The sequence below is a fragment of the Nicotiana attenuata genome, chromosome 12 (assembly GCF_001879085.1).
Source record: "Nicotiana attenuata strain UT chromosome 12, NIATTr2, whole genome shotgun sequence".
Taxonomy (NCBI): Eukaryota; Viridiplantae; Streptophyta; class Magnoliopsida; order Solanales; family Solanaceae; genus Nicotiana; species Nicotiana attenuata.
Genome location: NC_032000.1, coordinates 23,087,900 through 23,099,153, shown reverse-complemented (window position 1 = coordinate 23,099,153; position 11,254 = coordinate 23,087,900). Strand labels below are relative to the sequence as shown.

The following is an 11,254-nucleotide window of genomic DNA, read 5'->3' as shown; positions in this document are numbered from 1 at the left end:
CCCCCCCTCCCTCCAGAACAACACACACAGAGAAATTTTCAAACAAATGCCCTTTTTAAAAAAAATGATGATCTTTTTAATTTTTTTTTAAAATTTTTTTCAGTATTCGTATACTGATTGATATTTCTAATATATTGATAATTGAGAACTTCTAATTTTTCCCTTAATGAGTTTGGTATATAATAATGATATTTTTCATTTTAAAAAACGTACACTTTTATAATAACTCAAAAATAATTTTTAGTAGAATATTTTTATGATCATTTGTAATAAAATTAGTAACTTAGATAAGGTACACGCGCAATGCGCGTATCGTAAGACTAGTATATATAATCATATGTATACTGATTCAAAAAAGTAAAACAACAAATTCGATAAGCTATTTGTGTAAATATTTTTTTTTTTCTTCACTCGAAAGATTTTTGGTTGGCCAATAAGGAAATCACGCACTACATTTATGTTCACCGTTTATGCACTTTTTTCATGTCAAAAACTCCTCAAATATCTGCAGAAATTTAGAGCATGAATAGTTAGCTTGCACAATTGCTTAGTTTTTAATTATTTATATATAGTGCATCAAATATTCGAATAAATTAATCAGATTCTTTTGTATAGGAAACAGATCACTCGAAGTCTCGACTCATCTACCAATTTCTACATTGTCATTTTGCTCACTTATGGGGCCACGACTACCTGTCCATATTTGACACGTGTGAAATTTTTAGTTCGAGACATGCTAGCTCGATGACTTATCCTTGAGGGACAATTTAATAATACACGTAATTTAATGGAGAAAAAAAGGACAATTTCATAGATTTACTGTGTGCCAGCTACATCGTTAGAGTATTTATGGCAATCAAAGCCCATAAATTAATTTCTTTTTGTGAGCGTGTCTCCAAGCTCGTAAGGGTAAGCAAATCGAGCCTCGCACCATCATCCTGCTATTGCCATAATTGTTACGCTGAACCAAGGCCCTAACACCAGTTGTTGAGCTAAACGGTCCATAGATACTTTTAACATGATATACTGTGTGCTTTGGGTCCAGCTCGCACAATTTTTCCCTAATAACATCGCACCATTCTCTACATCTTATATGTAAGCTCATAATCTTTTCAGCAATCAAACGGGCACCCAACATAACATTAGTCCTCAGGTGAGAGATTTAATGAAATGATATCTGGCGTTTGTTTTTGAGTTAACAACTTTGAGATTCAATGTAAATACACCTATTTAAATAATTTAGTATACGTACCAAGTAAAAGTGAACGGAGGGAGTATTTTTATTCTTAAATAATTTGGACATTTGTAGTTCACTTTTTTTTTGGTTTTTCAACCGGTGTCTGGTACCCACATTGGGACCCGACTAAATCCGGATTCGCGCCGGAAAGTCCCACGTTGGGGTAAAGCGCTCCCTACGACTCCATACCCAGGAACTCGAACACGAGACCTCTAGTTAAGAATGAAGGAGTACTTATCTCTCCACTATAATCTTTGTTGGTGAAGTCCACTTATTCCATGTTAGAGCTTTATTACTATCAAATACGAGACAATTTACTAATGACGAGAATATGAATAAACTAAAAATATATGAGAACAAAATTGAGTAATTTCAAATATTATAAGGATGAATTTCAGAATTTGGACATTTTCCTTAATTAAAATAAATTTTTAAAAAAAAGTAAAGAAAAGAAATAAATGAAGATATCATGCCTTACGTGTGAACATGGGATTGTGTGCTCTGAAAAAAAAAACAGATTATCAACAAAAATAAAGGGGGCAAACCGGCAAACATTCAATAAAATAAGCAGTATTTGCTAAAGAAGGCAATCCCAGATTGATTAACAACAAAAAATGATCAATCATCAAAGTTTAATTAATTCTCTGATTCAATAAAAGCATTCCTGAAATCGAGACAGAGATAACGCAGAGCAAATCCGTGTTTATATTGAACCGCGCGCACCACATCAAAGCACGCTTCAACATCTTTTAGATTTCGAACAAAAATGTCAAGCAACGAAGAATCAATGGATGATAGCAATGGACATTCATTTGGAAAGGTCAAACAACGTTTCAAAGATCGATCCCAGGTACGTATTTTATAGATTTTTGTGTTTTTGTGCGTGAATTTGTGTTTTTTCGTGGTGGGTTTTATTGCAGTTTACGTGTTTGATGGAATTGGTATATATATTATCTGTGTTTGTTCTTTTTGTTTGTAGAAAACAAAGGAGAAGACGAAACAGATCTTGTCAAAACAAGCTGATAAGATCGCGAAACGAGCTGAGGAACATGAACGATTTATTAACAAGGTTTGTATATCAAAGTTCATTTACACACGCAATTTACAATTACATGCATACACTGCTTTTCTGCCGTTTTATGTGAAATTTTCTCTGTTTTGAGTTAACACCATAAACCAAATATTTGTCTACAATATTGGTTGATACACCAGAAATCCCGAGGCCCTCGGTAGATAATGGGCCCGCCCTACCTTTCTCAGGCGCCGGAATTTGAAACTTATGGATTTTAATCCATAGGTTACTGGGTTGTAATCCCTAACTTATGGTTTAGGATTCTAATTCTTTTTAAGTTACTGGCTTCTAAATTAATAATTTGGATATATTCAATAGATTCTAAAGATAAATACAAGATTTGACCAAAACTACCGGGTTCTGCCGAACCCGCCATAGACACTCTAGCTCCACTCTTGCTTCTCAATTGGCTTCTGTTTGTAATAGGCAGTGGCGGTGCTAGGATATTTACTAAGGGATTCAAAATATATAAGTAAAGACATGAAATGTCCAAGGGGATTTAACATATATTATTTAACAATAGAAAAAAATTGACGTATCTACGCAGAGTAATTTTTCTGTGAAGGGGTGCCAATTGACTCCTTATGGACATCTTAGCAGCTGTGTTCGAACCCGTGACATGCGCCTAAGCAACACATCACAAGCTATGCTCTTACCACTAGATCAAAGCATTGGGAACTGAATATTTGTCTGCAGTATTACACAGGTTTTCTTTAAAGTTGCATTAATTGGAGTCATGGTGTTCGCAGGTGACACATCTGATGGGTGTTCTTGGGTTTGGGGCATTTTGCTTTATGCTGGGTGCAAGTGAGTGAAATGTCTAGTCTTAGCTATTCGCTTTATATAATTGCTTCTTCTTGAATTTTAATTTAGTAGTTTGTGTTAGCTTTCTTTTTGACTATTCAATGGCTGATTCAATGATCAGGGCCACAGGATGTTCGATATGTTTACTGTTTGTTCTATGTCATTTTCGTTCCTCTGAGATGGATCTACTACAGATACAAGAAATGGCATTACTATCTTTTGGTAAGCCCAGCTTCACCTGTACATTTTGTGTTCTTTAACTTAATATTTCAAGTGGCAGTTTCATAACTGGTAGGATAAACAAAACAGTGTAGTTGAATGGCTATGCAAAAGATTTCATGTAGTTATAGTTTGCAGTATGAAATTCTGAGTTGTTGGCTGTTGTAATTGCACGCTCTTAAACTCTATATATTTATTTTTTCTAATTTTACTAGACCGTGCAAACTCAAGATCTTAAATGAAACGGGATTAAACATAATGATTATAGGAGAAAGGCAAATAACAATTATCACTGATGGACCAGCATATTAATTTGGTGTTTCGGCATTATGAGTTTTCCAAAATAACATTCGTGAAATGTTTTATGATATTAATCCCTAATTTCAACTCCTACTATTTCCCTTGCCACTCAAGTGAACCTCTCAGACGAGGAATTCTATCTTTAAAACATAGGAATAAAGTTTCTGTTCCTTCCCATGTCTAGTAATTCCTGGTTGTTAGACAAATGATTGGGTTTGGGCTTCTTGTTGTGCAGGACTTTTGCTATTATGCAAACAATATTTTTGTAGTCACGCTTCTGTTTTTCCCTACAAATGAGAAGCTATTTATGGTTTGTTTCTCGTTCGCAGAGGTAAACATCTTATATTTGAAAGGTCCTTAATACTAACTTTTAGATTTATCTACTCTTAAATTTTTATCCTCTTACATATAACTGCAGGGGCCTCTAGCATGGGCATTGATTGTTTGGCGCTGTAGCTTAGTTTTTAGTTCAGTTGATAAAATTGTCAGTGTCTTCATCCATCTTTTACCTGGTAAGTAGGACATTCTTCTGTTTTCCTGTTGCTGGCAATAGCAAGTTATTTGCGCTCAACCATAGAAACCAGTGAAGTGGGGTATGGACAAAAACAACTTCCATTCCAAAAAAAAAAGAGAATGTCTTGTTTTGATTATGCATGCTTATATATACATTGAGGCCCTGCCATGTCTCCATATTTTAGTCGTGGTCTCATTCTAAGGATCTGGATTTTGAGTTCAGTGTTGCTTTATAACTTCTAGAAGTAGATTTCTGGGTTGCCCATTTGCTATTTGATTACATAGCTTAGTGTTGACTGTTTTTCGTTTCATTACCAAAGTATTTGCCTCAAGGTATAATTGCTTCCATGGTTTACTTGTGCAAACGATTTTTCTTAAAAGGAAAATGAAAAGGAAAAAAGATGATGTGGGAAAATTATGTTTACTGATATTCCCCTCTTGAAGAGTTTGTTCTGTTTGCGTCATGTTGCTCATTTGTGATAATTTTTGTTATGATCATGCCTTTTGCTAATGATATATGATTTTATCAATTTATCTTTCCCTTAAGTTCTTCTTTAATTTGCATTGTACGGTATAGGTCAACACTAGGTCAATTGTTACAAAGGCACTTCTAGTTTTCTTTGGATGCCTGATGCCATGCTTTGAGGATGTTTAATCCCTCTTAAACCTAATACTTCTAAGTCTGTCAGAGTTTCTTAATTGTAATTGTCAGGTTGTTTTACTTCTGCTGCAGCAAATCGTGTCAAATAACAACAACAACAACAACGACCCAGTGAAATCTCACTAGTGGGGAAATCGTGTTAAACACTCTGTAATTAATTGCTTTTTAGTGCTGCACTCTGTTAATCACTTACAAGTAAAGCTAATACTTCAAAGTCTGTCAGAGATTCTTAGTCGTAATTATCTAGTTGTCTACATCTGCTGCAGCAAATCATGTAAAACACTCAATACTTAATCTCTTTTTAGTGCTGCACTGTGTGAACTAAGTAGTAAGCTTTCGGTTCAGATATCATAAGATGTTTATGTGACATTGTATTACATATTGACATCGTTCTTACTTTGTCCAATGAATTAGAAAGTGTGCCTGTCTTCTCCCCAATATATTTTTAAAGAACTCCTGAGTTGTTTAAATTGATTACCTCCAACTATTCTGATTTGCAGGGTTGGTTTTCTTCACAATTCGCTGGTGGGATCCTGAGTTTTTTGGAGCTATGCATCCTGAAGGGACTCCAGCACGAGCATCATGGCCTTACAAAGAAAACCAATCCTACCTTTGGACTTGGTTATTTTGGGTCCCATTAGCTGCATATTTTCTCTGGCAGGTTCTCTATTATCTCATAGTAGATGTCCTACGCCGACAGAGATTTCTGCGAGACCCTGAAGTTATGACATCTTACAGGTAGCCATTTTAGTGTCTAATTTTTGCAGCCTATGATGAAGTCTTTTTTGGGTGTATGCACCTTTCTTTCTCCATCCGTCCCTTTTTGTGCTAGTCTATGAACGTCATCGTGGGTCATTATGTTTTGTTTATTCCTGGCTGTTGTATCGTGGTTGGTGTTGATTCTATTATGTTCGTCAATAGGGAGCTCTCAAAAAAAGCAAAGAAAGCAAACAACATATGGTGGCGCGTCAGTGGTTTGCTTGGGGATCAGAATCGCTTGTTTATGTATATTCTGCTCCAGGCCATATTTACGCTAGCAACTACAGCACTCACTGTGCCCATATTTTTGTCATATAAGTTGCATGTTGTATTCCAAGTACTCAAGGTTTCAGCATCTATATGGAATGGTGGAAACTTTATGTTAGATGTGATGCCCAGGCAAGTGATTCTCAAGGAGGAAAAGAAAAAATCAAAGATGCCAACTGTCCCCGACCAGAACGACCAGACTTCTTTGCAGGAGAACGCACCGGATACTAATAATGCTTCTGAAACAGTTCAGTCTGAATAATGGAACTATCTGATTTGGAGTGTCCCATCATCACATTTAGTTGTTAACATTTCTGCTTGTTTTACATACAAATGAATGAAAGGTTTAAGTTCTGTGAACTCCAAGTTGTAGATTTGGTGAAAGGAAAAAATGAACTATCTTCATTCCATTGTGAATTAAATCTGAGTAGTTGTTTGTGCTTTGGTATACTTGGTGAAGGAAAGATTAGCTTAGTTTGTGAACTTTTGTGAATTTTCAATTGAATGATTACACGAGACAGTCGATCTCGCAGTCAGAAGGGGAGCTTTGGAGCACATGTTCGAGCCATGAAATTAGCCTTTGATGCTTGCATCAAGGTATATTGCCTATATTACATTCTTTGGGGTGCGGTCTTTACCCAGACCCTGTATGACTACGGGACGCTTTGTGCACGGGCTGCCCTTTGTGTACCTAGGTGGCCTTTCCCTCCTGAGCTTAAAGGCTTTTCTTTTTGGTTTTCTCATTTCGCGTGGGCAAAGTGTGAGTTAAGGTTCTTCTTTCTGCCACTCGATATCAAGCTTTACTTATATAACACTTCCTTTTTCTTTTATTATAGAAACCGAAAGTAGTTGAGTTCAAATCTCATAAAATTCTTCTTCATGAGGGAAAACATTAACTATGACAAACTGTACTTTATTTTATGCTTCGTTTTAAACTAAGACTAGTTGCTTCTTTTCACTTGTATATTCATACTGATTTTTGTTTTTAGAAATACTTCCTTTCTTTATTGAAAGAAAACTAAATATAATTGAGTTCAACTAGAGCCACATAGAGTTCGTTAATTTTATTGATCTGCACAAATGTATTGTTAAGAAACTAGGAATTTTGAAAGTCTTGTTTTTATGTTGCGATCGACTCCGAATCGCCTAAAATATTGTGGGTCCATTAGAAATGGTCTAACGAACGATAGTTATGGGTTCGCCATGACCGTTCTATCTTTTTTTTTTTTGGGCGTTTTAGGGCCATAAAATATGAATTCAGGACGATGTCCAAATTTTCGTGTGCTATAGTCCACGCGATCTGCATGAATTCACGCGACCGGTCGCAAACCGCCTAAAATTTTGCGGGCCCATACGAAATGTACTTATGGGCAATAGTCATGGGTTCGCCATGACCGTTCCTCATTTTTTGGCATTTTAGGGCATAATACAGGAATTGAGGACGATTTGTAATTTTTCGTGTGCTAGAGTCTACGTCATCCGCACGAATTCAGGCGACTGACTCAGAATTGCTTAAAATTTTGCGGGCCCATCAGAAACGACCTAATGAACAAAGTCATAGGTTTGCCATGACTGTTCCTTGTTTTTTGGCGTTTTAGGGCCATAAAACGGGTATTCACGACGATTATCAAATTTTCGTGTGCTATACGCCGCACCATCTGCATGAATTCGGGCGACCAGCTCCGAATCGCCTAATAGTTTGCGGACCATCAGAAATGACCTAATGAATAATAGTCATCGTCGTGAATAAGTCGGCAAAATTTTAGGCGATCCGGGTCCGGACGCCCGGGCCCACGAAAATGGCGTGGGCTATAACACAAGTTTTATGGCCCTAATACGCAAAAAAATGAGTAACGATCATGGCGAGGCGATGAATATTATACCATAGGTCATTTTTGTTAGGCCGCCAAAATTTTAGGCGATCCGGGACCAGTCGCCTAGGCCCATGTAAGTAGCATTGGCCTATAACACATGAAAATCTGGCAATCAAGCACAATTCTAGTTTTATGTACCTAAATCGCTAAAAAAGGAGGAACGGTCATGGCAAGGCGATGACCATTGTTTCTTAGGTCTTTTTTGATGGGGCGGCAAAATATTAGGCGATCCGGGTTCTGTCGCCAGGATCCATGCAGATGGCGGAGATAAAGCACACGAAAATCTTGGAATCGGGCGGAATTCTAGTTTTATGACCCTAAAATACCAAAAAACAAGGAGAGGTCATGGCGAGGCGATGATTATTGTTCCTTGGGTTGTTTTTCATGGTTCGACAAATTTTAAGCGATAGGATCCGGTCGCCCGAGCCCATGCAGATGGCACGGGCTATAACACATGAAAATCTAGGAATTGGGGGAGTTCCAGTTTTATGGTCCTAAAATGCCAAAAATGAGAAACAGTCATGGCGAGACGATGACAATTGTTTCTTAAGCCATTTTTGACGGGCTGGCAAAAGATCCGGGTCCATGCAGATGACGTGGACTATAGCACATAAAACTACGGGAATTACGCGGAATTCTAGTTTTATGACCCTAAAACGCCAAAAAACGAGGAACGGTCATAGAGAGACGATGACATTTTTTCCTTAGGTTATTTTTGATGGGTCGGCAAAATCTTAGACAATTCGGGTCTGGTCGCCCGGGCCCATCCAGATGGCGTGTGCTATACAGTACTTGAAAATTTGGGAATCGGGTGAAATTCTAGTTTATGGCCCTAAAGCGCAAAAAAAAATGAGGAACAGTCATGGCGAGACGATGCCTATTGTTCCTTTGGTCGTGTTTGACGGGCCAGCAAAATTTAGGTGATCCAGGTCTGGTCGCCCGGGCTAGGGGTGTCAATGGTTCGGTTCGGCCGGTTATTTTATAAAATTTGCACCATACCAATTTTTCGGTTATTCTATTATGTATAACCATTATCGAAATCGTCTCAATCATGTCGGTTTCTCTTTGGTATCGGTACGGTACGGTTACTTTTCTGTATTTCTTTGAACGTCATATAAAAGTCATTAGTAGAAGCAAAATACAATAACATACATACTTTTACAATACTTAGCAAAACTCTCCAAATATTTTTATTGTTTAAAGTGTTATGAATTAAGAAAAAATGAAAGATAGCCAAGGTATAGATGCATCAACTATTCTATAGCAACGTAAGAAACTAAGCAAAGATAAAAAAAATATAAATCACACGAGCGGAAAGATATTAACCAAGTTGGGACTTAAGAATAAAGTTTATAGAAGATTAAATATTTAAAAAGATATATCTAAATCATACAAAACGAAACATATTCCATACATTGTAGTTTGCTACTCATAATCACTAGAATACTTTGTGTCTTGCTAGTGAATATGCTGGAAGTAATTTAGTTTCAGTAGGAGTAGCATAATAGGTTTGGAATTAGGATATTAAGTTTAATTAATTGTTGGCTTGTAACTGTTTTCATAATTCCAAGGTCCAAGAAAAAATTTAATGCTTTATTATATTCAAACTTAATATATAAATATATTTTTCATAAGTAAATTTATTCGGTACGGTTCAATATTTCTTCGATTTATTTTCATAAAATAAAAAACCTACCCTAATTATCGGTGTAGTTATAGATTTATATTTAAAAAACCTATGCTTTTATTAAAAGAAACCTAAAAATCGATCCGGTACGGTATGGTTCGACTTGTTTACTCGGTTTTAAATATCCATTGACGCCCCTAGCCCTGGCCCATGCAGATGGCGTGGGTTATAACACACAAAAATCTTGGAATCGGACGGAATTCCAGTTTTATGCCCTTAAATGCCAAAAAAACGAGGAATGATAATGGCGAGACGATAACTACTGTTCCTTAGGTCATTTTTTATGGAACGACAAAATTTTAGGCGATCCGGATCCAGTCGCGCGGGCCCACGCAGATGGCGTGGGCTATAACACACGAAAATCTGGAAATCGGGCAGAATTCAAGTTTTATGGCTCTAAAACGCCAAAAAATGAGCATCGATCATAGTAAGGCGATGACTATTGTTTCTTAGATCATTTTTTACGACCGACAAAATTTTAGGCGATCCGGGTCCAGTCTCCCAGGCCCATGCAAATGGCGTGGACTATAGCACACGAAATCTAGGAATCGAGTAAAATACCAGTTTTATGGCCCTAAAATGCCAAAAGACAAGGAACGATCTTGACGAGCCAATGACTATTGTTCCTTTTGTCGTTTTTAATAGGCCAACAAAATTTTAGGTGATTCGAGTCCGGTCGCCTTGGCCCATGCAGATAGCGTGGGCTATAGCACATTAAATCTCGAAATCGGCGGAATTCTAATTTTATGGCCCTAAAACGATAAAAAACGAGGAACGATCATGGAGAGGCGATGACTATTGTTCCATAGGTCGTTTTTGATGTGCGGGCAAAATTTTATGCTATCCAAGTCTAGTCGCCCGGGCCCATGCATATGGCGTGAGCTATAGCATATGAAAATATGGAAATCGGGCGAAATTCCAATTTTATGGACCTAAAACGCTAAAAAATGAGGAACAGTCGTGGCGAGACGAAGACTACTGTTCCTTAGTTCATTTTTGATGGGCCGACAAAAGTTTAGGCGATCCGGGTCCAGTCACCCAGGCTCATACTGTTAGTGTGGGCTAAACACGAAAATATGAGAATCAGACGGAATTTTAATTTTATGGTGAGGCGATGGCTATTATTTTTTAGGTCATTTTTTATAGGTCGGCAATATTTTAGACGATCCGAGTCTGGTCGCCTTGGCCCATGCAGATGGCGTGGGCTATAGCATATGAAAATCNGAACTATTGTTTCTTAGGTGGTTTTTGATGGGCCGGCAAAATTTTAGGCGATCTGGATCCGGTCGCCCGGGCCCATGCATATGGCATGGTCTATAGCACATAAAGTTTGTGAATCGGGCGAAATTCCAATTTTATGGTCATAAAACACCAAAATACGAGTAACGGTCATGGCGAGGCGATGACTATTGTTCCTCGGGTTGTTTTTGATTGGCTAGAAATATTTTAGGCTATTCGGGTCCGGTCACCTGGTTCCATACAGATGGCATGGGCTATAGCACATGAAAATTTGGAAATCTGGCAGAATTCCAATATTGTGGCCCTATAAAGCCAAAAGAAAAGGAATGGTCATGGCGAGGCGATAACTATTGTTCCTTAGGTAGTTTTTGATGGGCTGGTAAAATTTTAGGTGATCTAGGTCCGGTCACCCGGGCCCATGCAGATGGCATGGGCTACATTACACGAAAATCTAGGAATCGGGGGGAATTCCAATTTTATGTCCTTAAAACGCCAAAAAAACGAGGAATGGTCATAGCGAAACAATTACTATTGTTCTTTAGGTTGTTTTTGACGGGCCGACAAAATTTTAGGCGATCCATGTCCGATCGCACGGGCCCATGCAGATGGCATGGGCTATAGC

General features: G+C 37.7%; 1 protein-coding gene across 1 annotated transcript; it reads left to right on the top strand.

Annotated features, from left to right (window-relative positions):
* LOC109235429 (uncharacterized membrane protein C776.05) lies at positions 1,722-6,315 on the top strand. Its single transcript, XM_019401537.1, has 8 exons — positions 1,722-2,087; positions 2,217-2,306; positions 3,059-3,116; positions 3,235-3,335; positions 3,868-3,963; positions 4,051-4,144; positions 5,307-5,544; positions 5,728-6,315. The coding sequence occupies exons 1-8, from the start codon at positions 2,004-2,006 to the stop codon at positions 6,092-6,094; spliced, it is 1,128 nt and encodes a 375-aa protein (XP_019257082.1). The 5' UTR covers positions 1,722-2,003; the 3' UTR covers positions 6,095-6,315.